This window comes from Pelodiscus sinensis, chromosome 1 (assembly GCF_052426305.1).
Source record: "Pelodiscus sinensis isolate ZL-2025 chromosome 1, ASM5242630v1, whole genome shotgun sequence".
Taxonomy (NCBI): domain Eukaryota; kingdom Metazoa; phylum Chordata; order Testudines; family Trionychidae; genus Pelodiscus; species Pelodiscus sinensis.
The window spans coordinates 10,400,641-10,424,199 of NC_143052.1; the positions used below are offsets into that span (position 1 = coordinate 10,400,641).

Consider the following 23,559-nt stretch of genomic DNA (forward strand, 5'->3'; position numbering starts at 1 on the left):
TTCGATTTGTGTGTGCAGGAACATTCAGAGGACATTGCATAAGCCTCTTGCGTAGTCGTCCTAAAAGGCTTCTTGGTGTTGAGAAATGTTCCTGTTTTAATGCTCTAAATGCCGGCTTTGGGTGGATGTGTGCTGCTGACTCTGTATCATTTAGACCTTTGCCTCTGAAATGAGAGGAAAGATTCTGAGTGTACCTTTAAGCGAGTTGACTAATGCTAGGTGTTCGTTCCATCTAGTGAGATGTGTTTACCAGATGGCCAAATGGATAAGTGGTGTCCCAGCATTCCACTAATTTTCATACAACTATGGCAGCACTGCAGGTAGCTAGCTTGGAGGACCAGTAGCGAATAGGTTAAATCTGTGGTTAATAAGTCTGCCATCTGGAAGGCTTCCATCGATTAGTGGTTAGCCACCTCTGAGTCATTTCTTTGAAAAGCAATGGTAGATGCATATTCTCTTCAACTATTGACAGTCATGTTTAACTGGAAAGATGCTTCTAAAATAATCGAGTGGGCTTAGCGGAGTGCGGAGACGCAGCAACTCACAAGTTCTTTCCCTGGTGCTGATTTGCTTTGTGGTTTTGGACAATGTGCTGAATGGTATGCCTACATGAGTGGAATGGAGAGGGCGGATAAAGAAAAGTTATTAGTTCTCATAATAGAAGAACTAGAGGACACCAAATGAAATTAATGGGTAGCAGGTTTAAAACTAATAAAAGAAAGTTCTTCTTCACACAGCATGTAGTCAACCTGTGGAACTCCTTGCCAGAGGAGGCTGTGAAGGCTAGGACTATAACGGAGTTTAAAGAGAAGCTAGATAATTTCATGGAGGTTAGGTCCATAAAAGCCAGGGGATAGAAATGGTGTCCCTGGTCTCTGTTTGTCAGAGGCTGGAGAAGGATGGCAGGAGACAAATCACTTGATCTTTGTCTTCGGTCTATCCTCTCTGGGGCACCTGGTGCTGACCACTGTCACTACTGGGCTAGGTGGACCTTTGGTCTGACCCAGTACGGCCGTTCTTATGTTCTTATGAATCCTTCATATTCAAAAAGAGGTGCCTCAAGTTAAGCACATAAACCACAGACTATTAGATCTGGAAGGGACCTTGAGGGATTTTCAAGTCCAGTCCGCTGCCCTCACAGCAGGATTACGTACCCTCTAGATCCTCCTTGATAGATGTCTATCTAACCTGCTCTTTGTAGAATCTCCATCACTGGAGATATTAATCGCCCTAGGCAATTTATTCCAGTGCTTAACCACCCTGACAGGAAGCTTTTCCTAATGTCCAGCCTAACCTCCCTTGCTGCAATTTTAAGCCCATTGCTTCTTGTCCTATCATCAGAGGTCAAAGAGAGAAATTTTTCTTTCTCCTCCTTGTGACACCTTCTTAGATACTTGAAAACTATCATGTCCCCTTTCAGTCTCCTCTTTTCCAAACTAAACAAACCCAATTACTTCAGTCTTCCCTCACAGGTCTTGGTTTCTAGACCTTTGATTGTTTTTGTTGTTTTTCCCTGAACCTTCTCCAATTTCTCTACATCTTTCTTGAAATGGGGTATCTGGAACTGGACACAATACTCTGACTGAGGCCTAAGCAGTGCAGAGTAGAGCTGAAGAACTACTTCTCCTGTCTGGCTCAGAACATTCTGGTTAATGCATCCCAGAATCATGGTTTGTGGTTGTGGGGTTTTTGGAACAACAGTCCTAGGTCCTCCTGACTTGGAGGCTTACAGCTCCTACAGACATCTGGCCAGATGCATGATATCTGGAATTCTGCAAATTGGGCCCTGTAGTTGGGTGCCTAAAACATGGATGAAAATGCTCATTTTAAGCTCCCAAACTTGTAAATGTTGGCTTAAACTCTCCTGAGGTACAGGTAGTAAGTATTATTCCTATGTTATAGGGGGAAACAGACCTGGAGAGTGTTAAGTCACAGAGTGAAATCTTGTTTTCAGTCACACTGGCAGTGGCAGAACTCGGGTTAGCTTCTGTAGGGCCAGAATTTCCCCTGTTGAGTTTTCACCTTGAAGATGTCGACTTTTCTTTGTTTGGAAGCTGCTATAATTCCTGAATTTTGCTCGCTGACTTCTACTGCAGGCCACCAGGACGCCCTGTACTACTAACAAAACCTCATGCTGGAACAGATTCTCTGATATTTACTCCCCAGGGTTAAATATTTAATCTGGAGGTAGATTTTAATCCTATGTGTGTATATGGTAGGTTTAGACATGTGCTGTTCAGACTGCTTCTATTACCATTTGACTTGGTTCTGAAGTAATCACATCTCCTATCTTTGTTCAGGCGCCTTATGAATTGTTCATGATGTTGTTGTTGTTTTTTTTTGTACTGTTCATACATGCCTCACCTCCCCCGCCTCCCCAATATTTGTGATTTTTTTTTTTTCTTACTTCCTTTTCTGACTGGCCTTTAATTATCTCTCTAGATTAAGTGCGTTAATTGGAGCCAAGTGCATTTAGTTAAGTGACAGATCAGACAGGACGCCATAGCTTACTTTAAAAACCTTTTATGTTGACTATTTGACTCTGTAATAGTCCCTCAGAAGCTCATAAATGTTCTCTGTGCACTGCATGTTGATCTTTGATTTGTCCCAGGCACCACTTTCCCCATCCATGCTGGGTTTCTTTTCCTCGGGTCAACATTCCTCTTTGTCTGCATGGTTAATCCTCCATTGCTAACTCTCATTTTCCACTATTTTACTCAAGTGATGAAGTTTCCAAGGCCAGCTGGAGTCCAGCTTGCGCTGCATGTTGAGAAACTCCAGTACACTTGTGATATTCAGCCCTGCTGAAAGCTGGCAGTCTCTCCCCCTCCGCATGTATTCGCACAGGACAGGGGCGGGGAGGAGGGGAAGGCACCAAAAAGTTCTGCAGCTCAGCTGGCCTCTGTTCTCTCCTTGTCCCTCTCCTCCTATGAGCAGTGGGGACAGATGGTTGCATCTGCTCCTTCCTCTCCAGCGTGAAAGGGGCTCTGCTGAGGGCTGATGGGGAGCTGAACTGGGGCCGTGGGGGTGGGGGTGGGCAGGGACTGAGTAGGCATAGAAATGATGGGAGGATTGAGAGACAGTATAAGTTCTGGGAAGAGTCTGCACGGATATTGGAATGAGTGTCTGCAGTGAGAGCCCAAACCCCGTTGCCACGTAATTTTGTGAGTAGGTAGCTCTGTTGCATACATTGGGGTTGGGCAGAGGGGGTTCAAAAATGAAAAGGCACTCTGAAAAGACACAAGAGACTCATTTGTTAATAACACACATTGGTTTTGAGGGGGGCGGGTCTGACTCGTGATTTTTGATCTCTGGAGGCTGGCGTTGGTGAGCTCTGGGGACTGTCATGATTTTCATATAGCCCCATCTGTCCCAAGGGATCCCACAGCACTTAACAGGCTCATAAATGGATGGCCAGCTAAAAATTAAAACCCAAATTCCCCTGCTTCGGGAGCCCTTGAGCTGAAGGAGCGTTCCTAGTGAGTGTCACCCAGCTGAACAGCACTAACTCCATCCAGTAGATCTCAAGGCTGCAAGCACACAGCACCCATTCACTTCAGTACACAGCTAGTGCCACTGAAATATGGCTGCTCTTAATATGGAGGACAGAGGCCAACTATCTGCTATACATCAGTGGTGAAAGCTCTTGCCCCACAGGTCAGTGATTTTTTTTTTTTTAAGAGCCCAGAGCACCCTGCCACCGCAACTTCTCATGGCAGCAGTGGTCGGAGCCCTGTGCCCTTTAAATTTCCACTGGAGCCCAAGGCAGTGCGGAAGGGGTAGGACGGGGCTAGCCCCCAGTCATGACCCTTTCCCCCAAGACCCTACCCCTTCCACGGGTCCGGAGCTGCCTGGCAATTCTGTCAGCAGCCCTGGGTGAAAGCTTTGGTTAGACACTTGGTTGCAAAATAGACCACAGGATTGAGGGTCTCATCTTAAAAACTACACCCAGAACAAACCGCATGGAGCTCAACTTTTCTACCCCTGAATGATATAGTGCTGAGCTTCTCTTACAGGCACAGACATGACTCCTCTAGGTGAGACGAGAAGCTCCAAGTCCAATTCTCAGACCCCTAAGCTTCCCCTGCACAGTGGCAACTATTAGCTACTGCTCACAAGTCTGTAGGAAATGTTCACAGCCCAGTTTTTGTGAGTCTTGCACAGTTATCTGCCTCCGCAGTGAAGTGGCATGTTTGGACTAGGGATGTAAGCAAGTAGTCGACTGGAGAATTGACTACTTGCTTCTCCCCCTCTGCTGCCTCTGAGACACAGCAAAGGGAGGGATAGGGAAGGTGCTAGGGGGGCCAGCTTAAAAGCTGGTTCTCCCCCCAGTATCATCCCCCTGGTACTGCTGTTCCCCCGCATCCAGGCTGAGCCGTGAACAGGAGCTGCTGGACTCAGCGTGAGCTGGGACCTAGCAGTCCCAGCTCCAGCTGGTCCAGGATGATGCGCCTATGCATCTTAAATGTAGCAAGAGTCCGGCAGCTTTTAATACATTTCAAATGCAGAGCCACAGTGTGGGTGGCTCGAGCTGGCTCCTAGGGCTACCCCCACTGCAGCTCTGCAGAGTGATCCTTATCGACTAATCGTGTAGTTGACACAATTTGTATTGATTAGCCTGATAACTGCAATTTAACATCCTTAGTTTGGACTGTTCAGAAATTGGAGGATGAGCTTCCCCGGGCAATGTTTGAATTGAGCTGCTTGTCCTGTTCTGGCAACCACTCCTCTCTAGCACACAGGGACTTCCCTTCGCAGCAGAAGTTACTCTGCTTCTGAATTGGGTAAATCAGGACTCCATCAAACTGCTCCACCCGCAGCAGTTTCCGGGAAGGCTGAAGTTTGACTAAATCTATTGCAGTCGAGCATCTGGCTTCTACTGCTAAGCGATATGAATGTCTCATCCTTTCTCATCATGGGTATTTTGTTAATTGTTTAATGGGGAAGGAAGGGGTTTCACTTGCACTTCAGGTGGAATGACAAATCTGAATGTTACAAAACTGGACACCGAGTACTTTGGTGTTGCAATCATGTCTTTTGATCATGGGATCCTTATCTGGCTCCCTCAGGGGGCGCGGAATCCGTTACCCTTGCTCACCAAGTGTAGCACCTTCATCCTCAAATAGTCGCAGTCATATCACTGCCGGAGTAAGGCCTCCAACGTAGTCTGGCCCAGGGGGAATTGCACCGGTGCAAAGGCACAGAGATAAATTGGAGGCTGGTACGCCTTTGCAGAGCCAGTGCAGAGTGGAGAAAAGGAGGCATGACACTGAATGAAGATGATCTAGATCGGGGGTGGGCAATAACTTTTTGACGGGGGGCCACTTCAGAAATTTTTGAAGTGGCCTCAGGCCTTGAGCGGAAGGGGGTGGGGCCTGGAGCGGAACCAGAGTGCTTTCCCATCCACGGATCATGATTGGTCTGGGAGACCACCTTTCCCCTCCCCCAGTGGTTCCCTCTAGACACCCATTCCCCTAGCGGTGGGAGGAGACTTCACATGCTCCCCCTTTTGCCCCCAGGCCAATCGGGGTTTGGGGGCAATAGGATTGCCAGATGGTTGAAACAAAAATATCGAAACACCCCCCCCGCCAAAAAAAAAAACTGGGGAAAAAATTCTGTTGAAGGAATAACAAAAAAAAGGGGGGGGGCAAAGTTTTTGAGCTAAATAAATAAATAAATAAATAAAACAGCATGTCCCGTTTAAGAGTGAGTGCAGGGATAGGAACAGGGGAGCAGTTGAGCACTAAGACACAGGGGAGTCAGTTTCCCCTTGGTCTTTTTGCTGGCAGCCATTTTGTGCCGGCAGCCTTGCGGAACCAGGTAAGCATGAGGGCTGCGGGTGTTAGGGGCAGGGGAGGCCGGGCGCTGAGTGTAAGGTGCATGGAGTTTTTGGCTCCTGACCTGGGGGGGAAAAAATCAGACATCTTAGGTGTCCAGTATTTTCTGAATTTTTTTTTTTACCGGACAGGAGGTGAAAATACCGGACTGTCTGGGTGAATACTAGATACCTAGCAACCCTAGGGGGCAGGGGAATGCACAAAGTCTCCTCCCGCCCTGCCGGGAGCATGTGGTGCTTCTGAGTGCCCCTTGCAGGGCGGAGGAAACTTCACACGCTCCCCCTAATTGGCCTGGGGCGGGAGAGCAGCAGGGCCTCCGTGGGCCAAATCAGTTTGCTTGGCGGGCTGGATTCAGCCCGCAGAGGCCCTTTTGCCCACCCCTAATCTAGATGGTGCTTGGTCCCACCGTGAGGGCAGGGGACTGGACTTGAAGACCCCCCCCCTTGAGTCTTAGTATTCTATTATAAGAGCACAGTTGTGATGCCATGCTGACCCTGGCCTGTTTTCAGGCCCATGTGGTAGTTATAGACACAGAGCATCCTTTGAGCTACTGTATCTTGGCTCACAGGGCACGACCTGCACAGAGCACTAGGGGAGGTTTCGGCTATCTCTGCACACCAGTTGCTGTGTGTATCTTGGCCACAGCAAAGGGTCTGGCTCGTGGTCTGTGTCTGCAGTTTGCTTTGACCTGTGCACTCTCACTTTGCAACATTGCAATGGCTGGACTGAGGCACAAGAAAAACAGACCCAAAGTTGCGGAGAGTTGGAAACATTCCTTGTATGCTAATTGTCAACCTATGTACTGACTCTAAAAATCAGGGGTAGTTAAATGGCAGTGCTCATCTGTAGTGACAGCCATCCTCTGCAGACACACCTGTCAGGAGAACGTAATTTTACTCTGAATTCATGGATCAGGAAGGATTTCCCCCTCCTAACACAGATTAGCAGAAATTGTTTTTGGGGGAAGATAGGGAGCTTGTCTTCCTCTCTTGTGTGGGAGTAGGTGGTTTGCTAGAATCATCTGAGCATGTCTGACCTAATCCATACCCTGCCACTGCAGGGGGCCATGACATTGGCAAAAATCTCTTAAGAGTGGTGCTACTGGGCCAGGCCAATGGTCCATCTAGCCCCTGGGTTCCCAAACTGGGAGGTGTGAAGAAATTCCAGGGGGGGTGTGAGGCGACACTGAATGAAGATGATCTAGATCAGAGGTGGGCAATAACTTTTTGGCAGTGGCCACTTCACTTGAGCGTAAGGGGGTGGGGCCTTGAGCGGAAGGGGCGGAGCCAGAGTGCTTTCCCACCCACGGACCATGATTGGTCTGGGGGAGCACCTTTGCCCCTCCCCCAGTGGTTCCCTCTAGACACCCAGGTGGGCCGTGAGGTGACCCAGTCACACCCCCTGTCAATAGCACCCCAAGTTTTCCTGATTTTTTGGGGGGGAGGGTGGGGAGGGCGTGAGGGTTTCTCAAATCAAAGGGGGCATGATGCTGAAAAGTTTGGGAACCACTGACCCCTAGCCCAATTTCCTGTCTTCCAACAGCATCTGGTGCCAGATGTTTCAGAGAAAATGAACAGAAGAGGGCGATTATCAAGATCCATTCCTTGTTATCCAGTCCCTCTGGCAGGCAGAGGTTTAGTGACTGAACCCCTGCTTTCTTTTCCTGCAGCCTTGTTGCATTGCTTGCAGTCACTTCACATGAATCCTGGGGGAAAGCACAGTGATTTTAAATGTTTTTTGTAACAGCATGTGAAGTAATTCCCAATAACAACAACATAAGAACAGCCGTACTGGGTCAGACTAAAGGCCAGTGTAACCCAGTATCCTGTCTTTTGACATTGGCTAATGCCAAGTGTTTCAGAGGGAATGAACGAATAGGTAATCAAGTGATCCATATGCTGAATCTGTAGTTATAGCCCAAGCTACCAATGAATGCCCACTATTTTTCTTGTAACTCTCTTCCTTGGCCATGGGAGTGACTCTCTTTGGAGTGTGATATGGGCCATTGGAGCCATTAAGCTTTGGGCATCTTTTGCATAATACTCTCAATACATCCTGACCTCATCTGGCCTGCATGCTAAGTCCAGAGTCATTGTAATGATAAATATGTAACATCCCTTTCTGATTCCATGAGACTTTGCATATTATCAGGTTGCTCTGGCTGACTCAGCCTCTTCCTCTGCAGTCTATACTCTGTTTTTTGTGTCACATTATGCAGAAGTGAACCTGGTTTCCTATCCAAACTTCAGACCATGAAACCTGGATATAATGCAAGCTTCCTTGGGAATAAAAATGAGTCATGTTTCTTTGGAGTCAGTATTCTTAAAAATCAGTGTCATTCCTTATTTCCGTACAGTGGATATTAATAGGGTGAGCTTTTAATAAAGATGGGCCAAGTCTGGAGCATTTTGCTCTATGGGCTTTGGTTGATCCATCAGACACCAGGTCCTACATTTAGATTCTGACTCATGCCTCCAGAAGACTTGGAGCATACACAGGTGTGGGGTTTGGTTTCAGGCACTTGTGTTTCTAACAGCAGAGAAGCAGAAAAGAATTAAACACATAGGCCAAAGCTTTGAAAACACAAATCCCAGTTTTTTAAAGGAGCCCAGGGGACAGAAATTCAGTGGGCATCTAAATCAAAGGCATCTAAGACTATATTTAGGCAGCTAAGTGGCTTGATTATCTGAAGTGCTGCTGAGCAGTCTGCAGCTCTTACCGATTTTGCTGGGATCTTTGAAAGGGCATTTGAAATCAACAATTCACATTAAAGTTAATGGGAACTGGTTGTTTGGTGTAAGAACTGAAAAATCTGACACCATGCATCTTAGTGTTCTAATAATCTACAGGACACCACCACCCTTGAACAACAAGAGAAAGGGAAGAGAAATTATGTACCCAGGAGATCAGAACTCAAAGGCTACTGACCCAAAGCTATTTAAAGGCATTTCCGGTTTTCTTTCTCTCTTAGGGGTAGGAGCACTGGCTCATCCAGAGCCTAATTCTAACAGGCTTAATTTCACCAGACTATTTGAAGGCTACTTAATGCAAACTAAGTTGCTAGAATCTAGTAGTGGCTAAAAAGCATCTGAAATGCACCAAAATACCATTCATAGAATTTCCTTCCCTCTTTTAAGGGAAAAATGGACAAAACAACACTCGCAGTGCTCCCATATAGTTACTGCAGCCAAAAGCCAATTTCAGATGCTGACTTTAGGAATTTAAAAGCTAGCATAGTGAGATGTGTAATGGAAATGGTAATGTACTGTGTTCTCAGGCCCTGCTGTCTGTGGCTGACGTGAGGCCCTTGTGTTTCTCAAGTTCCATATTTTCTTCCTTTTGATTCGTGCCTCATTTGAAGCTCCTTTTTAAATGCAAATTTGCTTGCTTCTTTACTTTTAAAAATTAGTTTGTATTTGGTTCTCCTGAGAGCTGGGAACTAGCAATGGACTCGAGTGAGTTTGCTGTGTGGAGCTGCTATGCTAAGTATCCCACCTACTTCCCAAAGGCTGCCAATGCATATAAACCCTTATCTGCAAGCAACATGCCCTTCTACTCCAGTCCGATACCTGCATAGCTCTGTCCATGTACCTCTAGACCTAATCTTGGAAGCACTCCCATGCTATAGACATGAGGGGGGCTATAAATCCCTGAGTGGATTGGTGGAATTTCCAAGATACAGGGCCTTAGCTGCTGCAGTATAAAAGAGGCTAGTGTTGCATATGAATTGAAGGAGGATAAGAACTTGGTGCACATTGTTCCCTGAATGCTTGTGCAGTCACACAGGAGAAGTTCAAATGCCACCCAGCTAATTAGCAGAGCACCCACAGCTAGGTTCTGTTTCTATTGGTGGTGCACGTTCACATAACATTATTCCACACATGCATGGAAAAGAAGAGAGGGGACATTGCTTGTGCCATCTAATTTTATACCTGCAGCAGCAGTATGGCAAATTCTAGCAGGATGCAACCTCTGTGCAGACAAAACATCACCTAGATCAATCTTTAGCTAGATCCGCTGGTAACACTGCTTCTTAACTGATGGCATTGGGCTGGCCAGTGGACAGGAAGCATTTTGGATCCAAATCCACAGGACTTTCTTGTTCCTGAATATCCCATAATGACCTTTAGTATTTGCATGCCTCCCTCTGCAGCTTTTACTGCCAGATTCTGTCCATTCCCTGTGGTTCTGCTGTCCAGAGAGAACTGGTTTTCCTTTTTGTTTGATAGAGGCATCCCTCCCTCACCTTGGGTGACCTGCAGGGAACACTGCGTGACTAGCGGCCTGACACACAGTGCTGAGTAGCGCACAGCCTACCCCTGCTAAATGACTTCCACTCACACCCTCATAAAAGGGAATTAACTAAACAACTCCTGGCCCCTGAATGGGGAAGCAGTGTATGAAAACTTACTTACAAAAGTCAAGTATTAGAGAGGTAGCCGTGTTAGTCTGAATCCGCAAAAGCGGCGAGGAGTCCTGTGGCACCTTATAGACTGACTGAAGTGTAGGAGCATAAGCTTTCGTGGGCAAAGACCCACTTCGTCAGAGGAGTCCCTCACCGCTTTTACTTACAAAAGTGATAAGCATGTTGGTGTGTAGGAGAAGCTGTGCTGTTTACCACTGGACTTTAGACAGGAGCTGCTGCAAAGAACCCCACGCTTTTCCTTATATTCTGTTTACTTACGACCCCATCAGTGTTGCCTCTGAAATTGCACAGACACCAGCGATCAAACCCTCAGTTTGACTCGAGGGGGTGGGGGGGGGGGGGGGAGGTTTGCTGGTGGTTCACACCTTTTGAAAATCTGACCACATAGGATAAGTATGTACCTAACTTTAGGCTCCTATTTCTGGGATTTTTGACCGGTAATAATTATGTAGCCCACTTGAAAGGGGATCTGATTTTTAATTCAAGCCGGTTTCACATCCTTGATACCTGTGATGTCCTTACCTTACCAGCTCCCTAGTTGTTCTCAAGTCTTCCAGGATGAACGGGATATACAAGTGTCCAGTGGTCCGGTGCCTGCCTGTCACTGCATCTGGGGAATAGCCCTGTCTGATCTGACACCACTTCTCTCTCACCTGTGCTGCAGCCCTGTTCACGTTCCAGGAGTCGTGGTGCTGCCTCTACGTGACTACCCCCTCCAGCCAGGGTGCTATGTGGTTTCTCCCTTCCAAAGTCTCTCAGGACTGGATCACTAGCTGTAGTTCCCAGCAGTCCTCCGTCCAGTTCAAGTTTGTCACTTCCCCCGTGGCAGGCAGGAGACCTGGGCCATTCACCCACCAACCACTCCAAGTTCCTGCCAAAGTCAGCTCCATCCCAAAATCCTGCTATTTCCCTGGGCTGCTTTCTATTCTGCCTCTATCAGGCTTCTTCCATCCATCACCCCGAGGGCCAGGAGTCCTGGACATTTACTCCTTCCCTGGGTTTACTAAGTTTCCCCCTCTAAATCCAGAGACCCACTAGCTTCCTTGCTGCACTCCTTCTGCCCTTTCTTCCTGGCCTTACACCAGTCCTGCCTACTTCTGCCCATTTGGGCTCCATTTTCTGTAAGGCTACGTCTACACTGGCATGAATTTCCAGAAATGCTTAAAACGGAACAGTTTTCCGTTATAAGTATTTCCGGAAAAAGAGCGTCTACATTAGCAGGATGCTTTTCCGGAAAAGCCCTTTTTCTGGAAAAGCGTCCGTGGTCAATGTAGACGCGCTTTTCTGCAAAAAAGCCCCAATCGTCATTTTCGCGATCGGGGCTTTTTTTGCGGAAAACACTACTGTGCTGTCTACACTGGCAGTTTTCCAGAAAAAGGACTTTTGCCCGAGCAGGAGCAGCATAGTTTTTCCGGAAAAGCGGCTGATTTTCTGGAATAAGTGGCCCAGTGTAGACACAGCTTAAGTGTTTACCTATCAAGCTTAAGGATCCTTCAGGTGTGGACAATCAGGTTGCTTAATAGCCCCTCCTTTCTCCAGCCTTTTCTGTGAGCGTCTGGTAAAATAAAAAGTAGGAAGAAAAAGCTTATTACACACATAAGAGTGTGAAAACATTTCAATGCCTTCTCATGGCATCTTTTAAAATCTAGGATGAACTACTAACTTTAGTGGACACAGTGTTGCTGCACTTTGGCAATGAGAACAGCATAGGGCCAGCCTATTGCAAGTCAGACACAATGAAACCCTCCCAGAAACTCATGACTCCTTGGGAAAGTTGATATGAGAAATTCTTTCACTGATGAAAATGTAGTGCCTTCGCTTCTATGGATACAAACCAATCAGGGCTATATAGCTGTACTTTACCTTAGCAGGGGCATCAAATTGCCCCTCAAGGTCCCTTCTAAACCTATGATTTATCATATGGATATAACAAGGATGCTTGATGCCTAAATTGTATGTTGTAGTGTTTAACTGCTTGTTTGATCTGCAGGGAACTGCACTACCAGATTTTCTAACAACTCTCTCTGCTCTTGATGTAATTGTATTTGTGAGTCAACCCCTTGGGGATTTTTTTTCTCCAACTCCTTTACTTGGTCCCCCCAGTATATTTTTGGGGAACCTTGCACTTTAACCTCCTTAATCCAGGGTATATTTACACATGTGATTTGTATATTTACTGCAAATTAAAATGTTCTCACTATGTATTTATAACAAATGGAGATTTACTTCTGGAAATCAAGAATGCACTGGAGTGTAAAACTAGTTTACACTCTAAATGTTGTGCCAATTTGTTGGAATGGCTTAGTTTTCAAGAATGATAGCTATGTTAAAATTTATTAAAGCAGATTCATGGGTCCCACTATTGCATAATGGGGTATAATGTAGCATCTAATAATATCTTGGAGGGGAGGGGGGGTATTGCGCTTCTCACCATAACTTGAGTTTCTCACAGCTTCTAAACTTTCTACACAAAATAAGTAGAAGCAAGGGGGCAGATCCTTGATTGATTGTCATAGCTCTACTGAAGTTAATGGTGTTGTAACACTTTATTCCCTAAGGATTTGCTCCATTTTTAAATGAAGCAGCTTTTGGAATGCTGGAGACATGCCATTTACAAGCTGGGGGTATATTTCTCTAGCTCTTCCATGATTTTATCTCTACATCTTTATTTGTGATGCTAATTTACTTCAGTCATCCTGGGATTGCTGGCAGTTGTGGTGCATCTGCTAGAAGCATTGTTTTAAAGTGAAAAGGTAGCTTGCAGGAATCTGAACATCAGAAAATAATCTGTTTAATTTAGAAATTAAATCTTAATCAGTCTGGTGCAATGCCTTTCTCATAAAATGTTGACCTGGCAGCAGCAAGTGCATGGTCCCTATAGGTCATGGAATGTAACCATAATCTGATATTAATCCTGCAGGGAATTAACTTTGCTAAGGGCAATATTAAGAGTTTATCTTCCTGCTCCCCCATTAACCACCATGATTTATTCTTGCTTTGTGCCCTGGTTATTCTGGACTTGACCAAAAGTCTGTTGAATCCATAGAAAACCCTCCTTCCATGTGTTTTGTTTGAAACCCTTATGTCCATTTGAAGAGCAAGATCTGAAATTTCTGTTGACTTCCCTGAGTATTAAGGGCACAGAGCTCAGATCCTGTGTCGCTGCAGGCTCTGTGTCCTTAATACCTGGATATTAGAAACTAGGGCCCTTTTTATCCCAACGATCTTATTATTGTATTGTGTAAATTACTTAAATAAAAACCTCAGGTGAGTTGGTTATGCTGTTGATATATATCTGCTGGCCCACCAGGATTACCTGTTTAGCCCTAGGAACAAGGCACTGTTCCTACTGTTATAACAACCAAGCTGAGCTAAATCTCGGGGGCGGGGGAGCTGAAGATTTTTAGCCTTCTCCCCTGAGGGACGCTGAGTTTGGCAGTCAGCAAAAACTGCAGCCGGGCAGGAAGGCGAAAGGAGAAGGTAGCGATCAGCACCCACCGGCAGGCTGGAGAGCCAGCCGTCTCCTTCCTCCGGCTGCATCTCCCTGCCGCAGCAAGTGCATCCAGCTGCGATGAAAGGAGAGTCTGTAGCTAGGGCTGGGGCTTCCCCGCAGAGTCATGCGGAACGTGAGGGACGTGCCTGCACCCGGCAGCCCCCACCTCTCCCTGCGTTTTGCCTTTTGTGTCTCAGCCCGGAGTCCGAGAGGGTGTGTTTGCCCAAATCTGTTCGTGCCCCCTTTTCACTGATCGATATTAAATATAAACACTTTTTACTATCAAAACAAGCTCCCGGTCTCCGAGCGGTCGCATCAAGCTTCCTGGAATGGGCAGGCAGCAAAAAGAAAGAGGCGGGGCTTTTAAATGTTCTGGTTTTAAAAACGAAATCTTTGCATTTGGATTTCGCCCCTTCATGGGGAGGAAGCTGTCCCCTACATTCCTATTTAGGGTCCACACCATATACAGGGAAATGATCCATTGGTACCAGGTGTGTATAATCCATGTGTGATTTAGAGTATTTTCCAAGACCGTTCAGTGGACTGTCCTTTAAACGGTGTAGTTGCAAAGCAGCATTAATTCCCCCTATATGAATAGGAGAGCTCTGCCTTTAGAGGTGGGAAGAATTGTATCTACGACTGAGCAATACACGTGTGTTCTATACCTGGTGTATAATATGCCCGCCTGGTGTTGGTGAGGGGATTGCATAGAGCTGCGTGGGACGCTAGCCAGACCTGCATGCACCCTGCCTACCAGGGCGCGAGCTTTACAAGGACTCCGAGTCGCGTGGCAGGCATTGATTTTTACCGGGTTGTCTCCCGAATGGAAAGAAGAGTCTTTTGTCTGGGGGTTGCTTGTGGATTCCGGCGGGTGGCTGCAGCCGGGGGAGCCGCCACACGGGGGCAGCCCAGCCGGCGTCTCCAATGCCCGCTGCTCCCTGCAGGGTTGGAGAGTGAAAGCATTTCCCCCGCCCCCGCCGGCGAGGGGCGGGCTGTGCATGACGCAGGGTTTGCCGGCCGGTCTTTTCGTAGAAATAGCTGCGGGGAGGTGGGAGCCGGGGCAGTCACACGCGAGAGGCAGGAGGTGGAAGAAGGCTCCTGGGAACCCTTTTAGCCGGCACCTTCCCCCAGCGGCTCCTGCACAGGGAGGCCCCGGGGAAATTCCGCAGTAGAGGAGCATTCCAAGCGGGCTGACCGGCCAGAGCCGGGCTCTCCCTCCCGTGGAACACGTGCAGCCTGCGGCCACTGGCGCTGCGTTTTGTGCCCCTCTCGCTGCTGGGCCCGAGGCCGTTCCCAGCCCTGCCCCTGACTTGGCAATAGCTGCGTTTTAAGAAGCCTTAAGAGACTAAAGCATCAAGTGCTGCAGCGTCCGCTGGTAAAAAAAAGCCCCTTCTTTTCTTTCCCGTGCATATACCCACTAAGGCGGACCCGGAGCGCAACCCGACCTTGGTTGTAAAAATGCCCATGGAGCTGACGCAAAGCCGGATCCAGAAGATTTGGCTCCCCAATGATAACTTCCCTGCGCTGCCCCGCAGATGTGAGTATAGCGTAGCCCGGAGGGAACGGGGGGAAGGGCGGGCGTAGATGCGAGTGTAGTAGTGCGGACCTGGGTGCAGATGTGTGGGAAGGGGCAGGAATAAGCCGCAGGGTTTCCCGCACCGCAGAGCACGTCGCTGGGCGCTAAACATACACCATAGCCCACCTGGCTGGGGTATTTCACATGCGGTGGCTGCGTGTCCTGGTGCGGGGTGCCGCGAGTTGGGGGGTGTGTGTCCCTCTCGCCTTCCGAAGAGATGTGATGGGGATGCTGGGGGGGGCGGGAGGGCGAACCCCTTGTTGGAAGGAGCCGTCCTGCGTGCCACGGATTTATCCCTTGGGGCGACCCTCCTCCAGTGTCTCGGATTTGAAAACTGACCAGGAGCGTTGCTGGCTTGCAACGTGACATGGCCGCTTCGGACAGCTGCATTGGGCACTAGAGGAGATGCCAGGCCCAGGGAAACTGGGGTGCCCCATCTTTGTCAGGAGGCTTTTCCCGGGAGGCCAACCCACCGAGCGCACGGGTGGGGGGGGAGGAACATACTCCCACGTCTGCGCTCAAGCTACCTTGAGCTGGGCATGGGAAGCGCCCCTTGTATGCGGTGAGCCGGCGCCCCTGAGTTCAGTGCTTCCGGGCTGGCTAGGGCCGGGGGCAGGATGTCTGCGAAGGCCATGTGTGTGACCTGAAATGCTCTCTAGCCCCGTCTAGCCGCAGCGCCTCCCCGGGCTGCGCGCATGGCTGGAGGCGGTGCCGCTCACTGCTGCTGGCTCGTGTGAGTGACTCCTCCAGTCCATGCGGCTGCGGAAAGAGGATGGAGGTGATGATGGATTTGCCGCATCCAACTGTGCATGCTCCGCGGCCGGGCCCTGGAAGGGAGGCCCGATCCACTGCAGCCTCCTCCTTCCCGTCCTCCATCCCGGGGCTGCGTTAGACACGGGACCGGGGCACTGTGGTGGCGCTGGCTGAGGTGTCTCTCCCCTGGTGCAGAATTGAAGAGTCCCCCATTGGTTTTAAGTACAACGTTTGTAGCATTCCTCGCTCTCTTTGCCTCTCCCCCCCCTCGCTTTTTTGGCTTTTTATCAGGGATCCATGTGGATCCAATAATTCACTTTTAGCTCTGCCAGCAAGAGGCAACTTGCGATGGCTGGGTGCTGCTGGAGTGGTGGGTCACATGTCCATTTGCCTTCATCTAGCTTTGGATAGGCTCCTTTAGTCCAGAGACACTGGAAGGACAAGCCTCCCCCATCCCGGGATACTAATGCTGATTTCTCTAACACACTTTCAGAGCCCCTCACGTCTTGATGTAAATACGACCGACCGAATTTTTTAAAAGTGCATGTAGGATGACAGAGGAGTGATAGATCAGGCTCACACTGTTAACCCATTCACTCAGGTTTTATTTCGGCTGTGGCTGGCAAAAGCCTGATTCTGCTTGGAGTTTTCTATCCACTTCAGTGAGAGTAGGCTGAGTGCTTGAAATCTCTCGCTCGCCCTTTGCCTTCCATGTTCAACATGAGCTGCATAAGTGACTTGACTTTAACAGACGGGTTGTGATCCCTTAGGGGAGAGATGAAAGGGGTCAGCGGAGTGAATAATGAAGTTAACACTGAAACAGCTTCATACATTGGCATGAACGGGAAAGCCTCATAGCCTAAAAATTGAACCACAAAACGCGAGAGTCATATAGGTGTTACTGTTCAGGAGTTGGTCAACTTACTTGTAAGCAAAGCTGTAAAGACGCAAGTCAGGGAACTGTAACAATTCCTAAATAAGCATGTTCGAGATCTTTGTAAAATACTGCTCTTTTGAGGTGAGGGTTGCATATATTCTGCACTCTAGGAATATACAGCAGTAATTTGGGAAGTTAGAGACACTAGTCTTGTCTTTTAACTATGCTTTATCATTTTAAAGTAGCTTGTGCATTTGTGTCCCTGGACCAGAAATACTGCACCTTTTAACAGCTGGAGTCAAAAACCAGACATTGACTATGCTGGCTTTCTTGACTCTGAAATATGTAATTGTGTGTGTTGAATGCCAATACGATTTTACAACAGATAAGGAAAACAAATGTGGTCTCTGCCTGATTCTTTGGTCTCATTTACTTTGGTTGGCAAATCCATTAGGAAATTTTATCGGAGGGAGAAACTATACCAGTGTTGCCAAAGCATAAGAAAAAGTCAGACCCATTGGATTTCTCCCAGACATGGTACAATCTCCCAGAACAGGGCTACGTGAGGAGTTTGATGCTGCCTCCTGTGTTCCTTTGTCAGGCAGATGTGTAGATTAAATGGAGTAGGAAATAGCTTTATGGAGTAGGCTGGGATATCTGTGTTATAGAAAGCAACACCCTGCTGCCGGGTAACAGGTCGCCTGTCTGGGGAAATTAGCTAAATAGTTAGCAGATGGGACTTCTCCAGGGTGCTCCACTTAAGTGTTTGGCTTTTTAAAGAAAACCTTCTAAAACATATATGGCCCTATATGCGGTACTCCACAGTCATCAACCTCAATTGTTGAGGGAGAGAGACCTTGTGATGTGTTTTAGTTTATCAGGACTTCCCTGAAAGTGCTAGTTGAGGTGATAACTGAGCTTGTAATGACTCTCTTAACATGGTCCCCTCGGGGTGATTCTCAATGACCTATTGGAATATACATTTTAAATTGCATGTATTTGGGCATCAAGGATCCCCCTCCTAGCTGCTCTGTAAAAAATAAAACAAGGAGCAGGGCAAATGCTTAGATTCAATTGAGAATAGCATCTAATGCAAATAGCATGAAATCCCAGGGAAAGGAGGGGGGTGAGGGCGTCTTTAAGTACCATCAAAAAGCTTGATTTTTTTTTTTCCTGCTCGTGTGCCTGTGAAAAACAATGAGTCGAATTTGTCTGACTTCTTGTTGGGAGAGATTGAATGGATGTGAAATGATGCCTGCCTCCTGCCTTTTGGTGGTGATCCATTCAATTTCTGTCAAGCTGCACGTCTCTCACGTAGGGTCTGTGCAGCCACGTTTCTGCAGACGGCTTAATGGGCAGAGCCTCTCCTTTCCAAGCGGAGGGGTGTGTGTGCATGGAATAGCTGAGCATGCATGGCTGGTACTTCTCCTTCATCCTTGCTGAACATGCATGTGTACCAACATTTATATGTGCATTTTCTGTGTATACAATGATATGCATAATGCGATTATATACCGTGTGTGTGTGTGTGTGTGTGTGTATACACACACTGTATTTGTGCATACATGCACAAACATCTGCATGCATGCACACAATGCTGAAAAAGCCATAGGGATGCTTTAAGTGTTTTTAAATCTCTTTATAAAATATATGTGTGCAATATGCATAGGTATTTTTATAAAGTATATGCATCATAGAAATGATTACACAGCTATATTGCATACATTTCTTGTAGTCCTTCTCAAAATGTTGTTTGTGATGATCATGCAGCTTGTATTCTGTTTGTTCAGCATAAATTAACAATCTTTAGATAGTAAAAATAAACATTGCCCTGGTGAATTAAATGCACAAAAGCCAATGTAAGCATTTGCTAAAGATCTTGGCTGAATCCTCTTTACAGTCCCAACTTGTCCTGATTACATTAAAATGTAATATTTTTAGCGGTGGCCAGAAAGGATTAACTAAATCATTGTTTCATTTTACGTGCTCCCTTATTTTGCACCTTTTGAGGGTTTTCATCTAGTCTGTGATCTCTACGTCCTGTTAACATCAATTGAAAGACTCCCACTGACACTGATGGGCTGTAGATCAGGTGTTTTAACAAGCAAGTGCCCATACAGTTTTCAGCTGCTACTTCTCTTTAGGAGGTATAATAATTTATTACAGAGGTTCTCCCCAGCCCAGAGTTGATAGGCTTTCTTAAAATGCATTGGATGAAAAATTCCAATTTAAGATACTCCCCTCTTGCAGAACTCCTCTTGAAATCATTGGGAGCAGTCTGTGTGCTCAGCACCTCTGAGGATCAGCCCCTAAGATTTCTAATTCTGCCTGTGTGTATATGTGCATGCGCATCTTTCCAGGGTCAGATTTAATTAATTGGAGCGTAAGAATAATGAAATATTCAGTGGAGCGAACCGTCCAATTCCCTTCCCTCTTCAAGTATCTATTTATTTTTAATGTCGAGCACAATTGGCAAAATGCCTCTTGGCTCAGTGTTGTGGATCCTTTGTCTGCTATGGGGGAAGGGAGCAAATTAGGTTTCACCTCCCACCCTCCCTAGCCAAGTGGTGAGAATTCAGCTCTGTGGATGGGAGTGCAGAGACGGAGAAGCACTGTAATGTGCAGTGCAGCCCTGTGGTCTGGGATTGCAGATTTCTTGTAATAGGAATAGTGTAGCCCAGTTCTGATTTGGTGAGCTCAACTGGGAAAATTGGGGAAACTCTCCTTCAATCCGAACAGCAGAGTCTGGAAAAAGAGCTGTTAATTCAGGAGAGCAAGGCTCAGTAGACTCTCCAATTTATTATTCCTTTCAGACTTGCATTACTGGAGTGTTTCAAAACCATCTTCGCTTCCCCGCCCCCCTCCCTTAATTCAAGAAAAATTGTGTGTGCGTTTAAAATTGACCCACTATGTTTTGTACAATAAGAGGGAAGAAAATTGCTCCCTGAACAGCTCAAAAGTTTTCTCTTGGCATTTCACTGTTTAGATTTAGTCTTTTGCAGAGTAAGAGCTTCACAGCCCAATACTAATGAAGTCCCTGTGAGCCAGATCGGACTGTAAGTGAGACAGGACCATTTGGGGAAGTGGTGAAAGCTTCCATCACGTGGCATCCTTAACAGACTGCTCAGAACCCTAAGTGGGGACAATTCTGCATTTTCACGAGATGCTCCATACATTGGAAATAATTCTGTTACATCTCTAATTCCGTCAGTCTTTGATTTTTCAGTATTGACCCTTCTTGGCTAAGGTCCATTACTCTGTTAGTCAGCTCTATTGAATATTGGCAAGGGGAATGGACTTGAGGATCTAACTGGTCTTTTTCACTGTTGGTCTAATTTTGTACCTGTCTGTGCTTTTCCTGATAACTTTAAGGGATTTTTTGAATGAAGCAAGGTGGTGGAAATTTGTCCTGTTCTAGCTGCACAGCATTTTGTCAGCCTTGAAAGAAATCTGCATCCCTTAAATTTGACTGAGACTCCCAAATCTAGTTTGAGAGAAATTCCATCCCCCTTCCCTTTTAGTAATCTGCCTCTTGCATGCACCATCCAAACATATTGGCAGAGCTCAGCAAATCGCATGATCCAGATTGGCTGCATCAGAGTAGAAGAGATTGGAGTCCTGTTTATTTGGTGCAGATATAATACTCATCTTCAGTCTGTTTAGTTATTAAGTTTACTTTTCTTTCTGTAACAACACTAGACATTCACTCCTTGCATGCCATTCTGATGAGGCTGACAGACTAAACAGGACTAACAGTGTTGTAAGGAATGAAGGAAAAATGTCCTTGAAGGGCTTGTGTATAAAAATGAGGACTGCAGATAACTTCCTGCTGAGTTCTTATTTAAGACTCTTTTTCTGCTTTGCATGAAGGCTAGGAGGTTTTGCATACAGTGTATCATGGAGCACTAAATAACTCTGCTATAATCCAGATTCTGTTAAGCCATTAACGAGATGGGTCATCCTTTCTTACATTTTTTTTTTCTATCCTTGTTGTAGTGCCAGTCCTATGCCTTGAGGTTTAGGAGCATTTCCTATGGGTTTCTCTTCCCTTGTGGAGTGTTGGGACTCTTCCTAGAAACCTTGTTGAGGCTGGAAATGACTAAATACAAGAGAATTTGGCAGAGTAGTTAATATCTCTGAAGTGAATTTCAGTCCATTGATGCAAAAGTACCTGCTTCAAAACAGCATTATACATGTGGTAAGCGGTGGAGGCAGTAAAGGACCATTTCTGAATTGCCACAACTCTGATACGCATTAGTTGCATTCTATTTCTGTCCTTTTTTAAGCACAAGAGTTGGTCAGTTGTATGCCTGTGTTCATTTAAAAGCTGTTACTCATTCAAAGACAGCTCTTTGGGAGGGGCTGTGGGTTTATTCTCCTTCAGGGGTTTATATACACCCCCTCCTCCCCTACGCCCAGTCATGTCCACAAGCTTAAGTGCACTGGCCACATCTTAGTTGTTCATGGATTTTATTTTCCTGCATCACAAATCCAGTGCCTTATTTGGGTGTCTTCCTGAGCACAGATGGACTGGACTAGATTAGACCAGGGGGTTCTGCAGGAACGGATGGAGGTGTATTTGCCGAGTGGGGAAAGATGCCTGAACAAGACTTGCACTATACCTATGTCTGGCTAGTATTGTTGCTCTGTCTTGCATTTAGGAGCACCAGTTTTGCACTGTGTCACCGGAGCAATGTAACTAAAGGCCCTTTCACTGAGAAGTCACTTGCAGCCAAGGATGTTTGCACTCCTTGTTTGAGTGACAGATCAGAAAGGACGCCATAGCTTACTTGAAAGACCTTTTATGTTGACTATTTGACTCTGTAATAGTCCCTCAGAAGCTCATAAAATGTTCTGTGCACTGCATGTTGATCTTTGATTTGTCCCAGGCACCACTTTCCCCATCCATGCTGGGTTTCTTTTCCTCAGGTCAACATTCCTCTTTGTCTGCATGGTTAATTCTCAGTATTATTGGTGTCCCACCATTGCTAACTCTCATTTTCCACTATTTTTCTCAAGTGATGAGGTTTCCAGGGCCAGCTGGAGTCCAGCTTGCGCTGCATGTTGAGAAACTCCAGCACACTTGTGATGTTCAGCCCTACTGCAGTCTCTCCCCCTCCACATGTATTTGCACAGGACAGGGGAGAGGGGAGAGGAGAAGGCACCAAAAAGTTCTGCAGCTCAGCTGGGCTCTGTTCTCTCCTTGTCCCTCCCCTCCTGTGAGTAGTGGGGACAGAAGGTTACATCTGCTCCTTCCTCTCCCACGTGAAAGGGGCTCTGCTGAGAGCTGATGGGGAGCTGAACACAGTGTGGGGTGGGGGGTGGGCAGGAACTGGGTAGGCATAGAAATGATGGGAGGATTGAGAGACAGTATGGCTGTGTTTAGACTGCATCCCTTTTCCGTAAAAGGGATACAAATTAGACATATCGCAATTGCAAATGAAGCGGGGATTTAAATCTCCCCCGCTTCATTAGTATAAAAATGGATGCTTCTTTTTTCCGGCTCAGAGCTTTGCCGGAAAAAAGCGCCAGTCTAGACGCGGATCTTTTGGAAAATAAAGCCTTTTCTGAAGGATCCCTTATTTTAAGGAGAAGCTTTGGTTAGACACTTGGTTACAAAATAGACCACAGGATTGAGGGTCTCCTCTTAAAAACTACACCCAGAACAAACCGAATGGAGCTCAACTTTTGTATCTCTGAATGATATAGCGCTGAGCTTCTCTTACAGGAACAGACATGACTCTTCCAGGGGAGACGAGAAGCTCGAAGTCCAATTCTCAGACCCCTAAGCTTCCCCTGAACAGTGGCAGCTATTAGCTACTACTCACAAGTCTGTAGGAAATGTTCACAGTCCAGTTTGTTGTCGCGAGAATCACAGGTCCGATGATGAATACCCAAGGGGGGAAGGACAGAACCAGGTGGACAGTTTTATCAAATAAAAAATATTTATTTATGACAGTGGTGAATTTATAGTATTTATTCTAAGATTTTTAATAGACTGTGTTAATAATGAATTTACAGTATTTATTATATTCTACGATTTCTAGTTAAACGTGTCGGAGATATAAGGATGGGAATGGCAAGGGGAATAGTCTCTAATCTTAAAATATCCAGCCACAGTAATTAAATAACAGTGATAACTACAAACTCTATGTACTACCCAAAAACAACTACAACACTAAGCTTATACAACAAGAAAAAATCAAATCATACATACCAACTTACACAGCAGACGGAACATTTCACAGATATTGGTTTGGTTGCGAAGGCCTTGGTTACGCCCGAGAGTCGGGGGAGGAGGCTGGTCAGTTGATCAAGCCGGCAGCGCTTTGAAGTATACAAGAAGGCACACGCATGGTGGTACGTGTGTTGCGAAGACCTCCTAGAGCGAACTGTGTGCTGGGTATTTATCCCCAAATCTGCACATCGCTCTTCTGTGCTTGCATATTACCATATATGGCCCAATGGTCACCAAGTGTCCCAGGGGTAGGGCCGAAACTGTGCAGGTTTCATGCGACCAGGTAAGCCCCGCAGTTGTCACGCCAAGGTGATGGGTGGGAGAGTCTGAGGCTATTTTCCCCTTTTCACACCTTCCCC

The 23,559-nt window shown here is 46.6% G+C and overlaps 1 protein-coding gene across 6 annotated transcripts in view; it reads left to right on the forward strand.

Annotated features, from left to right (window-relative positions):
* PFKFB3 (6-phosphofructo-2-kinase/fructose-2,6-biphosphatase 3) overlaps positions 1-23,559 on the forward strand; it is a 94,465-nt gene that overhangs the window by 33,875 nt on the left and 37,031 nt on the right. For 2 of the 6 annotated variants that reach the window (XM_075925976.2, XM_075925984.2), the window contains exons 1-2: positions 14,782-15,293; positions 23,211-23,322. The exons of 3 other annotated variants lie outside the window; for them this stretch is intronic. In XM_075925976.2, the coding sequence (XP_075782091.1) occupies positions 15,264-15,293; positions 23,211-23,322 (142 nt within the window). In that variant the 5' untranslated portion in view covers positions 14,782-15,263. Of the gene's footprint in view, positions 1-14,781; positions 15,294-23,210; positions 23,323-23,559 lie in introns of those variants that run through there. One more of the 6 variants, XM_075925977.2, reaches the window with a different exon arrangement.